The sequence below is a fragment of the Myotis daubentonii genome, chromosome 4, assembly GCF_963259705.1.
Source record: "Myotis daubentonii chromosome 4, mMyoDau2.1, whole genome shotgun sequence".
In the NCBI taxonomy this organism is placed as follows: domain Eukaryota; kingdom Metazoa; phylum Chordata; class Mammalia; order Chiroptera; family Vespertilionidae; genus Myotis; species Myotis daubentonii.
Window position 1 is genome coordinate 75,490,682 of NC_081843.1, and position 20,181 is coordinate 75,510,862.

Consider the following 20,181-nt stretch of genomic DNA (forward strand, 5'->3'; position numbering starts at 1 on the left):
CTTTACTCTTCCTTAGAATTTATTACTACTGGATATTTTTCTTCTTTTCAGTCTCTTTCCAAGTAGAAAGTAAACTCCATGAGAACAGAGTTCTCGTTTATTTTGTTGAATGTGACTTGACACATAGTGCATAGTGAATGAACAAGCATGTAAAGATACAGAAATATTCACTCAAGTATTGCTTGTGTAGGAATACAGGTGTAGCAAAACAAACAAAACAAAAAAACCACAAAAACAACTCCACCAAAACAATAACAAAAATAGAAACTACCTAAAAGCTAGAGGAGTTTGTATTACAGTACACCTATACAATGAATGCATTTATTTAAAATAACGAGGTCAATCTATAAATGCTGATACGGACGTAATGTTCAAATTGTGTTCATATTAACCTAAAAATGAAAGGGACTTTCAAAGTGAGAGACACAAGCCTTGATTTGAGATCAAAAGAAAAGCTAGGTATTAGGGCACACTGATTCAGATGGTAGCTCAAATAGTGCTCAGATCAGGAGACAAAGGCAATGGTATTTCTGAGAAAAGGAAACCACATCAATAGAAGGAAGGCTTTTCTACTGGTGCAGATAGCATAATATAGTGGTATTAATTCTAAATAATGATTTTAATTGTCAGTCTGGTCACCTCCGTGGGGTGGTCATCTCTGCTTTACTATCTTTGCAAAAAGTTCTCTGGCACACAAGGTTGCTTTAGGCCGTCAAAGGTTATTTTGCCCTGTTTTAACATTCCAAGTACTTTAGACATAAGAGGTGCGAGGCAGTTCCTCCAGCATGGCCCCACTTTAGAGTGGATCCACTTGTTTTTGTTTTGACAATACACATATTGTGGTAGCCAGCTTCCAAAATGACCCCTAGTGATCCTTGCCTCCTCATGCTCTTTGGTAGTCTTCTCCCAAACGCAACTGAAGCCAGACTGTGTAATCAAGAGTATCGTGAAAATGACCTTGTAGGACTCCTGAGGTGAGGCTCTAAAAGGCATTGTGGCTTCCCCCATATCCCCTTGGCTCACTTTTTTTTGCCGGAAGCAGCCTTTGTGTTATGAGGTCACTTGAACAGCCTTGTGGGAGGCCACGTGGAGAGAGACTAAGGTCCTCTGCCAACAGCCAGCACCAACTTGCCAGCCCTGTGAGGGAGCCACACTGGACATGGATGACTGCAAACTCACAAAATCCCCAGCCAGACCCCTCTGGCTGAACTGCTCCTGAATGCATGCCCATAGAAACCGTGCAAGTTAGTAGATGTTTATTGCAACTACATTTAGAGGTAATTGATTATGTATAAATATAACTAATACATAGTATAACTCCTCTTTTTCTAAAAAAGAGCATACAAGTACACAGGCGTATACATGCATAGAAATATCTCACAGGAAACACAAAGGGAGTCACTGGGTTCTGACATGGTGGGTCAGGAGGGGAGATGTTCACTTTTTACTATTTGCTCATATTCTTGTCCTTCATTTTACTAGATTTTGTCCCACTCCCAAGACCTACCTTTGAAATAGGGTATTCTTTAAAGGCCTTTGAATAAACCAAATATTGGAGGGTTGGTTGTTTTTAATATTGATACACTTCACTGAGAACATCAGCCCCATGACTGGACTGCTGCTAAGGCAGGAATCCCGATTTAATTATTTGCATTTAATAAGGCAGTAATGTTGCAATAACTCTTTGTGGGATGAAGGAATGAACCACTCCCACCATGTTAGGTGCGATGGTTTGCTTTGCGTTCATGATGGAGCCCACCTGCTGGGGCTGTGGTTTCTGCAGAAGGAGGTGACCCAGAAGTCCAGTTGTGTCTGATTTCTCACCAGTCAAGACGGATCCTGGGAAATATTCCACAGACTGACCAAGTGGTAGAGGCCAGGGCAGCTCATGCCCAAATCACAGAATTCTTCATCCCCCTCAACAAAGACATTTCCAAAGAGTGACGCCAATGACAGTATTTACATTTAAATAGAATTCAGTGAAATCCCATGCCTTGAATACTGTGGAGAACTCCATAGCTGAGGGCTTTGTTTTCTCTTTTCATTTCAGAATTGGGGGTGAGGGGTGGACTAGAGGCATGCTTTGGACTATGTGGAGTCAGAGAGTTCTCCTTAAGACATCCAAACTCTGCAGCACAAAGCGGTAATTTTAGTCAATGAGACCGGGGGCTGCAGTGACAAAATGTACCTTTGATTTGGCGATACATTCATTCCACTCCCCTCATGAGCCTCCTAAAGCTTAAAGTTTCAGGAACAAAGATGTAATCACTGAACTATGCATACTGATGAGATTACAGCCTCAGGATTTATGAGATTGAGATAACCAGGAAATTAATTACATCTGAAACTCCTGCTGCAAACAATCATAACATTCAAGGAAATGCCCAGGAAACCAATTCCAATCAAGTCAGTTTAGTTAATGTGTCCTGCACCGTGGAAGGCAAATCCACATTACTTTAAAACTGAGAGAACCTCTTGGTAAATGGAGCCTGTGGAATGCTAAATATTCAAACTTTGAGGTGGTTCAGAAAAATCAGACCACAGGAAGACCGCTAACACCAGAGCGAAGACACCGCACCCAGCACTTCTGTGCTCAGAACCAGAGTTCTCATACGCCCTACGGAGTGTCATTCAGGTGGCCAGGGATTCATGAACCACTTCCCAAAGGCACAAGAAACAAATATAACTTGAAAAGCTTTTGCTTCAGCAAAACACATTCTTATGACTGTATTTCTCAAATTATTTCCTTTATACTTCTTAATGTAGATTCAAAGACTTGGTTAAAATGAACCAAGAAAAATACTTCATCTTCAATGGGGCAATGATTAATTTATGATTATCCATACATGGCATACTACCTAGTCATTAAAAATGAGGAAGATCCATTTGTACTGATTAAGAACATGGTATATATAGATATACACACATATATACATATATGTGCCCATATACACATTTATATACACACTAGAGGTCCAGTGCACAAAAATTTGTGCACTCGGGAGGGTCCCTCAGCCCAGCCTGTGCCCTCTCGCAGTCTGGGACCCCTCGGGGAATGATCACCTGCTGGCATAGGCCCGCTCCCCGGGGGGTTGGACCTAAGCTGGCAGTCAGACATCCCTCTGGCAGCCCGGGAGCCCTCGGGGGATGACCACTTGCCAGCGGGGAGCAGGCCTAACTGCAGTTGGACATCCTTAGCGCTGCTGAGGAGGTGGGAGAGGCTCCCACCACCACCGCTGTACTGGCAGACCTCAGCCTGGCTTGTGGCTGAGCAGAGCTCCCCCTATGGGAGCACACTGACCACCAGGGGGCAGCTCCTGCATTGAGCATCTGCCCCCTGGTGGTCAGTGTGTGTCATAGTGAGCAGTGATTCCCAGTCGCTCTGCTGTTAGGGTCAATTTGCATATTACCCTTTTATTATATAGGATACATATTCTTATTGTAACATATTCATTTTTATTTGAAGGGTTAATATACATATATATTGTGTACAAACAAATTATAAAAATTAACATGCTGCGAGATGAGAATGAGCATGGGTAGCAAAGAAGAAAATGTTTTAGCTATATATTTTTGTTCAGTTGGGTTTTTTAGCATGTGTTATGAAAATGACTAATAAATAAATGGCAAATACCAAACATTTTTTCCATGGAATCCCTCTATAGAGCACCTGCAGGGCCTGTGAGCCAATTGTTTCTGCTCCCTTGTATTCGGTGTCCACCATCTTTTGCTTTCTTACCTGTAAAATGGAGACAACCCACAAGCCTGCTAGGAGACTCAAAGCAGAGAAAGCAAGAAGGCGGGCAGATACCACTGGCACTGACGTGAAAAGGGGCAGACCGGAAATGAGATCTCGTTAGCAGACAGAGGAATAATAGTAATAATGCTACATAATGTGTATGACTACATAAATGTGCCAAATGTTCAATCCTAATAATTCAGTGAGAAAGACATTATCCTCACTTTACAAATGAGGAGACTGAGACACAGAAGTATCTCCCCTAAGGTAACAAAAAAAATAAAGAAATGCTAGAGTCAGAATTCAGCCCTGCCTGGCAGCTCAGGATTGGCACTCTCAGCCAGGAGGCTGTGCTGCTTCAAAACAGATTGGTAAAATTTCCAAAAATTCATGAATCAAGTGTGAATGAGCATTTCAGGAAACAGGTACAAATGCACTTTTTGGTAGAAGTATAATTTACTGAAGGCAATCTGGCAAGAGTTACCAAAATTTAAAATTTAGATAGGTGTCTAACTTTTTACCTGGCCATTCTACTTCTAGGAACACATCAAAAACATCTGCAGATGTTCAATGCAGCACCATTTTAATGGGGGGGGGGGGGGGGGGCGGGGGCGGGCGGCATGGAAGCCATAGATAGAGAAATACATCACAATATAGTCAAAACATTTAATAGTCTGTATCCTTTAAAAATGAAGGTCAACCTATGGGTGCAGACATGGAAAGAATTCTGAACTGTAAGTAAATGAAAAACAACTCCCTTAGAGCAATATGTACAGTATGGCCCTTTTTATGTAAAAATAAGGTGTGATCCTCGCATAATTTCTTCTTAGTAGAATGATGTTGCTTGCCCTTTTACATTCCTTCCCTCAACACACACACACACACACACACACACACACACACACACACACTTCAGAAAGAAGTTGTAAAAAATAGTCATGTGAGCCCTCCCTGATTTGGCTCAGTGGCTAGAGCACTGGCCTAATGGTCCCAGATTAGATTCTGGTCAAGGGCACATGCCTGGGTTTGTGGGCTTGATCCCCAGGAGGGGCCGGGCAGGAGGCAGCCGAAGAATGATTCTATCTCATCATTGATGTTTCTATCTCTCTCTCCCTCTCCCTTCCTTTCTGAAATCAATAAAAATATATTTTAAAAATAGTCATTTATATATCATACAATAAAATAATTATTTCAAAAAGTCACAAATACAAGTCATATAAAGTCAGTCTGGAGCCAAGTATCCCTTAGATATATTACTGCAAATCACATCTATTTTAGTTTTTTTTCCCCAAACAGATGCGGTTCAAACCCGGCGAAGGCTTTATAATTTCATATTTGATAACAAAGGACCAAAACTGACAATAAATAGTCCAACAATAATTTCTTAAAATACTAAGTGGTCAATTCTGATCCTTGTTGTGAAACTCAGGCTACCTGAAGATTTCGCTGAAGTCAGTAAAAAGTTACACAACATTTGTATTTTCAAGTTTAAAATCCTGTTGCATTTTCCTCGAAATGATAATGATACATATAAAAGCTCAAGACTAATAAAGAAATTGAAAGATCCAGTAAGTCAACAAACCAGTTTCATTACAAGCAGACACAAAGCATTCTGTCTGCTTGTCTTTTTAAAAACTACCAGGACCCTTTGTCCAGTAGCAGCAGCAGCCAGGCCAGTGGGTCTCAGACCTGGCGTGCCTAAGCTTTGCACAGAAGCTTGTCAGCACACAGGTTCCTGGGGGCCTGTTCCCAGATTCTGAGTTCTCATTCCTGAGTCTGACGAGCCTGCCTTTTTAAACAAAAAGCTTGCTGACTTCGATGAAGTGGTGCAAGAACCCCACTGACCATTCAAATGCTGCTGCCCAACCCTAACTTGCCGCCACTGGTTAGAAGCCTGACTCTGGGCAGCTCCTTTGCCTCTTTAAAAGTTCCTTCCTCCATCAACTCAATCAATTGGACAGATCACCCCTGAGGGTTCTTAAGCCCTAATAAGACTGTGGTTGACCCCAGATGTGTAAGAAATGTAGTTTCCACTAAGAACTTAGTCTTTATGCCAAAACCAGTTTTTGCAAGTCACTGGGTTTCTGTCTGGTGTCTGTGTGTTTTGCGGGGAGCCACCTTCTAAAGTCTGCTTCTGTAAGTTCCATTCTGGGAGCATCTGAGTAGAGAAATTCTGAAACTGGCATTTATGTTAACTTAGTGGATTTTCTTCATGCAAACAGGGAAGCTTCCAGCAATCCTGAAAGGTACTGCATATACGTGGTAGGTGGTAAGACCCTCTTGGTTCGGAAACAACAGAAACATCCCCATAACAGTAAGCAAGCTCCAAAGCCTCCTGGAAAACCTCCATCCGCGGAGCTGGAATACTCAATAGGAGGTCTTAATGGTGGTTGAACTTGAAGAGTAAGAGCTGGATTTACTGGAGGACTTCTTTGATGTGCGGAATATTTGCATCCGCTTTGCCTTACGGACACTGCGACAAAGAAGAGCGTTCTTTGCATGATTCCTAAAGTCTTCTGAAACAAAGTAATAGACAAAGGGGTCGATGCAGCTGTTGAGGGTGGCGAGACAGAGGGCTACGATGTACGGGGCGTAGACGTAGCTCTGGCCCCAGTGTTTAGTCGTGAAATAGTGCACTACGAGCAGAATGTTACTAGGAGTGAAGCAGATCAGGTACATGACCAGGACAGTAACAATCAGTTTGATGGCTCTCTTCCTCCTCTTTCCTGAGTTTTCATCGATGGCAGAAGATTTCAGTGTTCTGATCATCAGCACATAGGTAGAAGCCATGAGGATGGCTGGGAACAGGAAGACTCCGATGGCCAGAGAGAGGAAATAACTGAACATGTCCTCCACCAACACCTCCTTCGATAAGACATCATGGCAGGTTGTGATGTTGAGGGCTGGGATGTAACTGGTCTGCTTCACGAGATACAAGGGGATGGTCACCAGCAGAATCAGCAGCCATATTCCCAGGGAGATGCCGATGGCGAAGTTTGCGTTCTTCCTGGTGTGCCCCATGGGTTTCACGATCACCCAATACCTCTGCACGCTGAGGCAGGTTATGAAGAGAATGGAGCAGTACATGTTGCCATAGAAAAAACCAATGAGTACCTTGCAAAGAGATTCCCCGTAAATCCAGTTGTTGCCGTGTATATGATAGGCAATCTTCATGGGCAACCAGATGATAGAGAGGAGGTCTGCCAAGGCCAGGTTGGCCATGTAAACCACTGCCGGGTGCTTCTTCTTCGTTCGGAAAAGGAAGATCCACAGGGCTATGCCATTACTCGGCAAACCAACCACAAATACAACCGTGTAGACGATCGGAAGAAAGACAGTAGTCAGCTTTCCAGTCAGGAGGGAGGCAGAAATCTCATCCACAGAAAGGCCTGGCTCCACTGGAACGCCTGTCCCAGAGATTCGAGATGAGTCATCGACTCTACCAATTATACTTCTTCCTTTAGAGGGTTTATTGACTCCTGTACAAGAAAGGCAAGGCAGACAAGGGTCATTCCAGAAATCAATGTTTCAACAGTAATGCTGGTATGCGCAAGTAAAAGCACTGTAGATAAAGACAGAAGGAGTACACAGAATGCTTACGGGGCTGTCTCTGGATGATTGGATTAGTGGGATTTCTGTTGTCTGGTTTTTTGTTTACAGTGAAATTTTCTCAATCAGAGAGAGGGTTGTGGAGTATGTGTGGAATGTAACATTGATTTCTATGAATCTCGATAAAACTGACAGTATTCAATTTATGTTTACATACTGTCCACACTCATTAATTCCTAACTGTTCATATAAAGGCCATCTCACGCTGGCTGAGACAGGATCCGGCTGGCCTATCAATCATTCGTTATCCCAAAGCATCACACAGGGAGATTCCCAGGAGGGCAAGGGACATTCCCGCTCCACCCACAAGGACAGCCCCCTTCCACGTGGGCCTCCTGGAGACCGTCAGCAGGCAGGCCAGCTTGCTGGCGTCAAGGTGACTGGACAGGTGGGTGCACCAAAGACAAATATGTGTTCTGACTTTCAAGCAAGTAACATGGCGAGCTTTAACAACTTACTCCTCCCCAAATTATGAGTTAAACGTTAGAAACCACAAACAAATGAATGACATATTCAGCCTACAACCTGCCTCAACTAAGTGTTCAGGGACCTGCAGAAGAAAATGAAGGACAGTTTGAGGACACTGCACAACCTTATTTTAATTCTGAGGAGGGGCAGGTCTTCCACCCTGCAGAGGAAACAGGGCAAAGTACACCACAGTACACCAGGGAGAACGTTAAACCTACTCAAGTTTATCTGACAATTTTCATGCTTAGTCATCACTTTTTCTCCTAGCTCTGCACCCAGGTTCAGCAGGATGAGTGGTTGGCCTAGGTCAGTGGTCGGCAAACTCATTAGTCAACAGAGACAAATATCAACAGTACAACGATTGAAATTTCTTTTGAGAGCCAAATTTTTTAAATTTAAACTAAATAGGTAGGTACATTGTTATTAACTTAATTAGGGTGCTCCTAAGCTGGCCTTTGCTAAAAACGTCCTCAATCTGATTGAGGTACGTTTGCTGAGGTCGACCCCTTCCAACTCTCCCATCCACACTCGTCTTGTATACTTGTTTCATCTATCTCCTTTCCGAAAACCAACTTCTGCGCATGGGCCACGAAGTTTCAATCGCACTGTACGCGCCTGCACGTGGTATTTTGTGGAAGAGCCACACTCAAGGGGCCAAAGAGCTGCATGTGGCTCGCGAGCCACGGTTTGCCGACCACTGGCCTAGGTGGAGGGTTAGAAGGTGTAGAGATCAATACTTCACTTTTCACTTAGTATAGCAGGTTGAAAGGTGGCCCTCAAAAGGTCTGTCCATGTCCTAATCCCTACACTCTGTGATCACTACCTCTCTGAGAAAAAGGGTCTGTGTAGATGTAATGAAGGATCTTAATATGAGATCATCCTGGATTATCCAGGTGGGCCCCAAATCCAATGGCAAGTGTCTTTATAAGAGAAAGGCAATGGGAGATTTGAGAGAGAAAATAGAGAACAGAGGAAAGAGGTGTGAAAAGGGAGGCAGCGATCGCAGTAATGCCAAGAAACAAGCCAAGGAACACCAGTAGCCACCGGAAGTTAGAGGAGGGAAGGACCGGAGAGACAAGAGAGACAAGACCTTGATTTCAGACTTCTGGCCGCCACAACGGTGAGAGAATAAATTTCTCTTGGTGAAGCCACCATTTTTTTGGCAATGTGTTATGGCACAGGAAACTAATACACTTAGGATAGACCTACGTCTTGTTCCAATTTCTTTTATAATTTTTTTAAAAGAACATGATTTTTAAATAAAAATAATAATCTTACATATTACAGTGTTCTTTATATACTTGACTATTGCCCATAGCAAGAAACATACTCTGTATGGTAACCTACTTCCAATATAAATATCTGTAATAGAAAGGAAAGTTTCACAAAATAATTATTACCCTCATTATAGCAGGGAACACTCATACTTTTTATTGTGTTCTATCCCATCCTTATAAAAAGCCAGTCACCACCCTCTACATTAATTTCATGAACCACACATGTGTTTTTCAAAACCAGTTAACAGAATGACCAATTGTGAGAGCAGCAGGGGGTTACAGGATTACAGCTTTACAAAATAAACTACCTACTACCAGTAAAGGCTAACTCTTCTTCTTCTTTCTTCTCCCTTCTCTTTCTTCTTTCTTCTTCTTCTTCTTCTTTTCGGACTTCAGCTTTTTATTGAACGTGTTACAAAAGAGCTTTAGTCAAAAGACCAGCCCTAGCCCGGTAATTCAGTTGATTAGAGTATCATCCCAACATGCCAAGGTTGTGGGTTCAATCCTGGTCAGTGCACATACAAGAAGCAACCAATGAATGCAAGTTAAGTGGAACAACAAATTGATGTTTCTTTCTCTCTCTCTCTCTCTCTCTCAAATCAATAAATAATAATAATTTTTTAAAAATGGCCAAAGCCTATGTCATCATCAGACTCCTCCGATTCTTTTAAGATTTTGAGAGAGAGAAGAAAGTGGAAACAAGGAGACTCTGAGGCACTGGCTGCAGTGGCTTGGCTGGGCATATGTTTGAAGCTATAACACTAGCAAATGTTGAGACGCAGCTCAAATGTCGCTGAAGCCCTCTCAGCAAAGTGTGCAGGATTTTACCCTGTACAGTGTCCTATACCAGCCGATTTTCAACCGGTGTGCAGCAAGAATTTTAAAAACATACAATACCTGACTGTGTAGTCTGGAGCACTGACCTCTTTTCCCTTAGATTGTCAAATCTAAAAAAATGACAACAACCAATACTACAATAGGCATGGGGTGAATGAATCAAAATTACACCTTTTTTTTTTTGTCAGATTGACAAAATATATATTTTTTGGTGTTCCACAGAATTTCAGTAATTTTAGTGTATGTGTGCCATGAGATGAAAAAGGTTGAAAATCGCTGTCCTATACCATTCACCAAATTCTTATCTAGAACTGAGGCTGTCCCAGCTCCCGACCATACGACCCACCTGTAAACCAGATAAAATCACTTCAAGTCAGAGAGTGGAGAAGAAATTAAATACATGCACACTTGAAGTTTAAACACATTTAAAGTAGCTGGCTACAAAAGCACCCTCGTTTGGGAGCTGTAATCAACAGTGCCTGCCCAAGTATGCAAGGACACACTCCCACTGGGGCCCAGGGCAGCGCCTCCACCTCACTGACAAACAAGCAGGAAACACGCAAGGCTCACCAGCCCCCCCCCCCCCCCCCCCCGTCCTGACTTACCATATCCCCAGCAATCCTCGGCTTTAACAGTAGGCACAATACCATTCAATAAATATTGAAAACAGAGCCACCATATACTGTCAGTTGAAAAAAAGCACTGGCAGAACATACTGCCATCTGTATAACAAAATTATAATTTGCAAAATCTGAAGTTGAGAAGGATACCCAAACTCTATGTCTGTGGATAAAATGGCTGGGGAAGGCACAATTTTCTTTTTTTTTACTCCACACCTCTCCATATCATTGGGTTTCTTTTTCAAAGGAGTGCAAACTGGTGAAATCTTTTGGGAGGGCAATTTGGCAAAACATGTCAAAATTTAAAATGTGCTTGCCCTATGACCTATCAGTTTATTCCTAGGAATTTGTCCTGCACGTATACTAGCTAAAGTGCACAAAAATACTGTGTATACTAGACTATTTACTGGAATCTTGTTTATCATGGTAAAACAAAAATGTTAGTCTTGACATCCATCAAAAAAGGGACTATGGTATAGCAGCGGTTCAGTCAAAGATGAACCCATGAAAGACGGTGGCCCCATAGGTTGTAATTAGGCTGAAAGATTCGAACACCTAATGACGTCATCGTGCCATGCATTGCTCACATTTGTGGTGATGCTGTTGTAAAAAACCTACTGCACTGCCAGTCCTAAAAAAAGTACAGCACATACAATTATGTATAGAATACTTGATAATGAACAAATATGTTACTAGTTTGTGTATTTACTATACTACACTTTTTGTTATTTTGCTGCGTAAAACAGTACACTGCTTCACACCAACAGCAGCCTATGGAGCTCCTATTTTCTGTGTTCCTTGGTTGCATCATTTTCTCTTGTGGTTGATTTAATCTCATGTTGTTTTGTACAGTGACACGCTGCATAAACCTTTAGTCCAGGAGCAACAGTCCCTATCAGATAGCCTAGGTGTGTAGCAGGCTATGCAATCAGGTTTGTGTAAGTGCCCTCTATGATGTTCCAACAACAACATAATGGCCTGGTGACCATTACATTTCTCAGAAAGTATCCCCATCATTAAGTGGAGCATGACTGTGGTTCAATAACTTACGGCATTTATACAATGAATAATATTCTCCCTATAAAGGGTGGACAGGCCACCACTGCTGTGTTTCCTGGGCACCTGTGTCTGTTCGTTTGTCCCAGCTGGTGGTGGCCACACTGCTTTCTGGTAGAGGTGTGGTGTTGGTGGCTGCGGCCTCTGAGCTGGATGAAACATGCTCTCAGTGGAGGCAGGAGCCCAGTGGAGCCGGAACCATGGCCAGTACAAGGGTAGCTGTTGCACTGACCATTGCTGGTGCAGGATTTGCAAGCCACTTTGTTTTTGCAAGCCAGGAAGCGTATGGAGTGTCAAGTCAAACAAGGTTTTCAAAGTCTACCAAAATCTGCCTTCAGTGGGGGCTGTTACAGTGGTGGGTTTGAGCCACAATGACAAAACGGGAAGCAGAATTAATGCTAGGTGTAAGCCCTACTGTCAATAAAGGAAAAATAAGAGATGCTCATGGACATATTATGCATTTATTTATTTGTGTGTGTGTGTGTGAGAGAGAGAGAGAGAGAGAGAGAGAGTGAGTTGTTGTTCCACTTATTTATGCAATCATTGGTTGCTTCTTGTATGTGCCCTGAGATGGAACCAGCAGCCTTGGCATACTAGGATGAAGCTCTAACCAACTTAGCTACTGGGCCAGGGCCAACTATGAATTATGCTTTCAAATCACCAAGACAAGGGAAGATCTCCTAATATAGCAGCCAAAATCAATGAAGCTAAAGATTTATGGAAAGTCAAGCAAAAAAAAATAATAATAATTGAAGTAAATGTATGATGAATTTTAACTTAGTTTATGAATGAGGACCAGCTTTTTATAATAAAATGCCTCAGAGCTATAAATTTAAAAAATAATTTAGCACAAACTAAATCAAAGCCTCGGATTAGTTTCTTGTTTAATTTGAGGATTTTAAATCAGATTATAGGAATAGAGAGCCCAGTTATAAAACCACATGTATATGGACAGATAATTTTTTACAAAGGAGCCAGAAACACACAATGGACTAAAGATAGTCTCTTCAATAGATGGTGCTTTGAAAACTGGAAAGCCACATGCAAACGAATGAAACTAAATTACAGTTTGTCTCCATGTACAAAAATTAATTCAAAATGGATCAAAACCTAAATAAAGACCCAAAACAATAAGTTACATAGAAGAAAATATAGGTACCAAACTTATGGACCTCGGTTGTAGAGAATATTTTATGAACTTGACCCCAAAGAGAAGGGAAGTAAAGGCAAAAATAAGTGAATGGGACTGTACCAAACTGAAAAGCCTCTGCACAGCCAAAGAAACTGCCAACAAAACAGAGACGGGCAACCAGATGGGAGATGATATTTGCAAACAGTAGCTCCCACAAAGGTTTAATTTATAAATATATGAAGAACGTATAAAACTCAACACTAAACAAAACAAACAACCCAATCAAAAAGTGGGCAGAGGACCTGAAAATACAGCTCTCCCAAGAAGACAGCCAACAGATATATGAAAAGGTGTCCAATCTCACTGGCAATTAGGGAAATGCAAATCAAAAGTACAATGAGACACCACCTCACACCCGTTAGAGTGGCCATTATCAACAAGACAAGCGATAATAAGTGTTAGAGAGGTTGTGGAAAACAGGGAACCCTCATCCACTGCTGGTGGGAATGTAGACTGGTACAACCACTATGGCAATTCCTCAAAAAATTGCGAATAGGGCTACCATATGACCCAGCAAGTCCTCTCCTGGGTATATACCCAAAGGTCTCAAAATCATTTATCCGCAAAGATATATGCACCCCTATGTTCAATACAACATTATTCACGGTGGCCAAGACAGGAAACAACCAAAGTGTCCTGAGATAGAAGACTGGAAAAAGAAGATGTGGTACATACACACAATGGAATACTACTCAGCCATAAGAAAGGATGAAATAGCGCCATTTGCAACAACATGGATGGACCTTGAGAACATTATGCTAAGTGAAATACGTCAGTCAGAAAAAGCTAAGATGATTTCACTCATATGTGGGATAGAAAACTAAAACTCATGAACACAAACAGCAGTGTGGTGGTTGCCAGAGGGAAGGGGTGGGGGGTGAGGGGGCCCTAAAACATCGGGGCAGGAGAAGATTTGACTTTATTGCACATGGTGCAATATACAGACCTTGTAACATAGAAACCCACACTTGAAACCTGTATGTTCATGTTAACCAATGTCATCCCAATAAATTTAATTTTTTAAAAAATTAAAAATAAATCAGATTATAGAATATTTGGAGATTAACGCTCAATACTGTACTTATGAATAAATACATACCACTTGAATAGAAATATTGTTCATTGTTCATTTAACAAATAATTTGGAACCTACTACGAGGCAAAGCGAACATGATAATCTCTGCTCTGAAGGAACCCCAATCTAATGGGAGACTGATAAACTGGTAACTAAAATACAATGTGATAAATATTATGATGGAATTAGCAAAGGTTGTTATTGTTGCAAGATAAGGGGCGAGAAAGAGGGGGCACCACGTGGGCTTTGGCCTTTGAAACTGATATGTAACAAAATAACCAATGAGGAAAGCACAGGGGTCCTAAATTAATGACAAGTCCAATTAGAAAGGGTCAGGTTCAAACAGAGAACTGCGGCATATATAAACTGGAGACAAAGGAGCACAAGACAGACTTCTTTTCCCATTAGAAAGAGAGAGAACAGCTTTTTCTATTTGGGGGCCCCTTCCCAGGGATCCCCTTTGGGGACACTCCTGCCCAGATGGAGTTTGTATATGCTTCCAATAAACTTCTACATTTTTATTAAGGAAAACTTTTACAAATTTATTTTTTATCTTCATTGGACAAGAGCCCGCAAGAAGTCTGCACCCCAAACCCCACGTTTCATTATAGTACAGACTCATCTCATTGGGAGGAAAGGCTGTCAAGATACAGAGAGCTAGCTGGCTCAGCTGCTTGGAAAATTGAATTTAAAAGTGAATTTAGCTTCAACTTTGACCTAAAAAAACGATCTAGGTATGTATATATCACTGACAGAATTCAGATTTACTCATTAAAAACTTGATTTTAAAAAAAAGTATAACAGATTTGTACACACTGACCATGAATAGATAAATTGGGTTAAATAAATAAATTATAGGATGACATGTATAGGATGACAATATATATTTGTGCATAAAGTAGTCTGTGGAAAGGGGAGAAATGGGAGATTTTCACTTTTATTAACACTTCTGATTTGTACAATTGTGGGGGGAAATGCATATAAAACTTTTAACTTTCAAAGCACTTGTTTTTTACTTTACGCACTCCCCACTAAATCAAGTATAAAACAATTACTTTATTGGTGTTAACTCTCCTCTTGTATCCCTTTTCCTACTATCTCCTACCCCCAAATCTTCTTTTGTTCCCAACCTTTAAGAGCAGAAACTGAAAAATAAAAAGCTTCAGTTACTGAGGACCTCTTCCTAGGTACACTTTAGTAAATTCCTATGTGTTCTTTCAGGATAAACGGTTTTCCTCTCCACACTTGCCCAGCTAATAAAACCATAAGAAAGACAAACACACACTTCACTAAAACAGCCCCTATCAGGGTTAATTAGTAACCACAAGGCAAGCTAGGAAACCAACACAAATTTAAAATCCCATCTTCACGTTCATTACAGTGTTCTCTCTTATTACAACACCTTGGAAATACCCCACGTGTCTAGCAACAGAGGACCAATTTAAAAAGTACGATACATTCTCCGACAACATATTTTAGAGTCATTGAAAATGTTTTATACCACTGACATGCTACTGATACTTACATAATCCCAGATTTGTGTGAAAAGATTTTCTATGTGTATGAACACATATTTTATGCATGGATGCATGAAAGCATGGGAAAGGACATATACCAAAATGTGAACAGCGGTAACCTGGGTGACTTAATTGAACTTTTCCCTTTTATCTGTCTTGTTTTTTGGTCTACAGTGATCACATATTACTTGTATCATTAAGAACCAATGGAAAAGAGAACAGACGTTTCAGTCTCCGAAAGAAAAATAGAATGACTATGCCATAGGGGGCCTCCCAGGGTTGTGATATAGAAGGTACTAAGTGCCTGAAAGAAACCAATTTACATGCCCAACTGCCATCAACCCATCAGGTCACTCTGGGCACGTCCCCCCCTTCATTCCTCATTTACAGAGGTCCTTCAGGTAATGACTGTGCGGAACCATGGCTGAGAAGGCCCCTGGCCTGCAAGAGTTCACAGTTCAGTGGGGAGACAGACTAAAAATAATTATCAGTTACTCTTGTGACAGGGAAAAAAGGGAAGCCTGATGGAGTATTTTCCTTGTGTGCATCCCCCCGCCCCCCTCCATGGGCCACATCTATAAAATGAGAAGGTTGTACTCCAGGTGGAGTTTCCTTCAGTCTTTTGGGGTAAGGCCTTTGGGAAGAAAACCAAAGCTGTTATCTGTCCTATCGCAAACTGAGGAGCAAGCATAAGGGTCAACTAAAAGGAGATGAGCAAGCCTTGGCTGGTTTGGTTCAGTGTATAGAGCGTCAGGCTGCGGACTGAAGGGTTCCGGGTTCCATTCTGGTCAAGGGCGCATGCCCCAGTGGGGGACATGCAGGAGGCAGCCAATGAATAAATCTCTCATCATTAATGTTTCTCTTTCCCTCTCCCTTCCTCTCTGAAGTCAATGGCGATGTATTTTTCTAAAAAAATAACAATAATAATAAAAGGGGATGAGCAAAAGCGTGGGCTGAGGGCCAGAAAAACATTAGTGATGCTCTATTTCTTAAAATAAAATTGGTCTCAAGTTGGGAGGAAAGTTACCCTACAATGGAATAAAAGTATGCATCTGAAAAAGAAAACACCCAAGGTGCAATATTAAGTAGCTCTGGCTGACAAGTAACTTGATTTTATTGCTGTTACATTAAGTTCATCTTACACACCAGGAATCCCCCAGTCCCAGCCCAGTCACTTTGTCAACAAGAACAAACCAATACTCAGAGCAAGCTTCCTATGGCAACTGTCTGAATCATAAAAGCACTGAATCACCTGCACCACATCGCTTCCAAAATGTTCGTCCACTTTCATTACTTTCTGGAAATGAATAAATGCTGACAATAAAATGTATACAGAGGTGCAGTTTTCAAGAATACACCATAATATGCTTTTCTGCAACTCCAGAGGTAAAATAATCACGGTCTTCAATCTAATTCAAATTCACAGTGACTTGCTCTTTTACAATGTCTTTACAAAAAGGATAAAGGTGAGAAACTGCCTTTTACAGCAGGGCTACAAATTTCCCAGGGAAATAAACACCTCCCATGGAAGGCTACCCTGGCAGCCTCCAACTGCAGGGGGTCGGTTAGCATCACAGCGGCGGATCTCAGGCCAAGCACCCCCCACCCCACCCCACCCCCAACGCGCTCCGAGGCGGGCTCAGCCCGGGAGCTTCCGCCCCCCCGCAGGATGACCGCAGCGCACCCGGGCTGCTCAATCGCGGGACCAGAGAGCCGTGAACAATTTGGCACCTGAGCACCAGCCCGTCGGCCAACTGGCCCAACAACCTTGAAGCTGAGGCTGGTTACCCCGGGAACCCAGCGGAGTCGGGCATATCCGGGCCAGCCGTCGGGCCAGAGCAGCTGCGGGCCCCGCTGGGTCGGAACGCCATGGGCCGATCCCAAAGAGGGCGCTCCAAAGGCTGAAGGGGTTGCAAAACAAGACAAGTGGAAGGTCCCAGGCCGCGGGCTCCCACGCACTCCACCCCACCCCGAGCCACCAGCTTGCTACCTCCAGGGGTCCCCTGGGACAGCCCGGAGGAAGTCGCCAGGATGTGCGGAAAGCTCCTTAGCGACTTGGTGTTTGCAAAGAAGCCAGCCCGTGGGAAGGAAGGCTGAGCCCTCTGGGTTCCCTCCCTGCTCCCCCGCCCACTCCACCCTCTCCGGGCGCTGGGATTCCCCCGCAAAGCGGCCGAGAGGAGTCTCGAGGTGCAGGGGAGGCGGCTGGAGGCAGCAGAACAGCCTTCGCGCTCCGGCCCCACTTGCACCATCTGCCCGGCCCCGGCTCCCTGGCGGCGCGAGCCCTCCTCCACCCCGTTTCTCACCTCGGCTGGTGTAATTGCAGGAGGCAGAGGCCGCCAGCAGGAGGGTGCCCCCCAGCAGCCACGCTGCGCTCCGGCTCCGCATCCTTCGGGCAGGCCCGGCGCCGGGCGGACGGGAACTCGCCACCACGGATTCCAAACTCAGACCTCCACTCGCCGCTGGAAGAAAAAGCCGCCTCTCACCTGCCGGTACCCGGAGCCTCTGCGCTCCGCTCCTCCCCGGGCCGGTAAGTTTCAGTGAAACCTGAGCCGCTCGCTGCACCTGCGGGAGGCCCCGCCCCCGGGCCCCGCCCCTCGGGTCTTGGCGCCCGGGCCTCGCTCCCAGCCACCTGGTCCCGAAGATTCCCCTTTCCCCCTCCCCCCACCCGCCCCCGCCTCCACGCGCCCGCGCTCCCGGCTCCAGGTGCCGAGCCGCAGCTGCAGGGACTGCCCGGGGCGCCCGCGGGCGGGGATGGCCGAGTGAAGTAGCCTCACAGGAATGCAAATGACAGGAACGCTGGGACGAGGGTTCCTCCGGCTTGGGCGACGCCTAAGACTACCTTTAACCTCGAATTACACCCGCGCCTTCCGTTTCCCGCCCTCCACTTTCCTAGCGGCTAGAAGCCTAGACCCGAGCTCACTGCACGGATCGCCGGTCACTGGTAGAGGCTCCCCAGGGGAGCGGTCCCTTCGGCTGAGGAGTGAGCTTCAATCTGTGGAGGCAAGATCGAGCGCTGCGGACACCCGGGAAAGCGGAGGGAGCAGGAAGAGCTCCCAGCAGGAGGGGTCGGAGATCTGGGGTGCGGTTTCCGCCCTGCTGCTCTCAGCTGTGACCCCCAACAAACCTCTTCACCTTCGTCTAGGGCCGGCGGTTATCTCATCCATGAGGTGGAGGAAGAGAAAACACTTGGAACAACTACTTTATTTTTATTTATTTATTGCCATTTGTCAACATTTCTTAAATAGGCGCATTATTTAAATCTTATGTCCAAGCATCCCTTGTCCCAGCGGCAGGCGAGTTCTCCGCAGGAGCCTAGGAGGAAGAAAGCATCGCTCTCCGCCCTGGAGGGCCGGCCACTCTAAATGCGAGTGCTAGTGATTCAGTTTAACCCCCACAACAGCCGATAAAATAAACATGAAAACTATTCCAATGTTACAGGCAAGGAGAATGGAGTTTAGAAAGGTTGGATGAGGTTGCCCACCGTCACACAGGTTGGGGTGGGCAAACCTTTTGACTCGAGGGCCACAATGGGTTCTAAAACTGGACCGGAGGGCCGGAACAAAAGCATGGATGGAGTGTTTGTGGGAACTAATATAAATTCAAAGTAAACATCATTACATAAAAGGGTACGGTCTCTTTTTTTTTTTAGTTTTATTCATTCCGGCCCGCGGGCCGTAGTTTGCCCACGGCTGTATAGACACAGGTTGTAAATGCCCATCACTCTGAAACTCTAGTCTCTGCCTGCCACTTGATCCTGTGAATCACTGCACTATAAATGCTTCCACCAGAGTCTCTTTCACATGGGGATCCCATGTCCAAACAAGTATGTAGAGGAGGTGGGGAAGGAAGGAGTGTGAGATTGGGGATGGATGCCCAGGGCCTTCATTGTATTGGTAACATCTCACTCTTCACTCACATTCTACCTCTTCCCATTGCCTGGACATGGGAGCTCACAAGAGGCGGGAAATAAATAGTTGAAAAGGGCAGAAACCGGTTTGGCTCAGTGGATAGAGCGTCGGCCTGCGGACTGAAAGGTCCCAGGTTCGATTCCAGTCAAGGGCACGTACCTGGGTTGCAGGCACATCCCCAGTGGGAGATGTGCAGGAGGCAGCTGATCGATGTTTCTCTCTCATCGATGTTTCTAACTCTATCTCTCTCCCTTCCTCTCTGTAAAAAATCAATATATTTAAAAAAATAGTTGAAAAGGAAGAAAAGCAACTGGCCTTGAACTTGCCATGAGAGTATAATTGCTCCCTGAATAATAACAGCAATGGGCTGTCTCCCAACTCACACAGACCAGAATGGCCAGGGAAAGCTGTCCAGTGAGTGAGACAGCTAGTGGCTGCCTTTCACTAGTACCATATCTTAGGAATCTCTCCTTGCTTTATCTCAAGTGAGTTCTTTTGGGAATGTGGGAATAGCTTAGCCTTTGAAATCATGTTACCCTGTGGACAAATTCTGGCTTCTCCCCTTACTAACATCTGTGTGACCTTGGAGAAATTTCTTAACCTCTCTATGCTTTAGATCTCTTACCTACACATTGGGGTTTTGCATCAGCCTACGCTCAACTTCTAGAAGCAGCACCGAGACTTCCTCATCCTGTCCAGGAGACAGTTCTGGTGGGGATCAGTTTACTCCTGAGGGTCCCAAACTAGGCCAGATAATCCCTGTGATGTCCCCTCAATCTTTCCAAGCCTCCATTTCATCATCTGTAATCTATTACTACTACATCTAAAATCAGAGAAAGATAAATATCACATGATCTCACGCATTTGTGGAATATAATGAACA

At 44.0% G+C, this 20,181-nt stretch overlaps 1 protein-coding gene across 1 annotated transcript; it reads right to left on the reverse strand.

Moving 5' to 3' along the window:
• Positions 1-3,433: 3,433 nt before the first annotated feature.
• Positions 3,434-17,978, reverse strand: F2RL1 (F2R like trypsin receptor 1). The gene is made up of 2 exons (XM_059694282.1): positions 17,694-17,978; positions 3,434-7,218 (listed from the first exon to the last, which is right to left on the reverse strand). The coding sequence occupies exons 1-2, from the start codon at positions 17,773-17,775 to the stop codon at positions 6,107-6,109; spliced, it is 1,194 nt and encodes a 397-aa protein (XP_059550265.1). The 5' UTR covers positions 17,776-17,978; the 3' UTR covers positions 3,434-6,106.
• Positions 17,979-20,181: the final 2,203 nt, after the last annotated feature.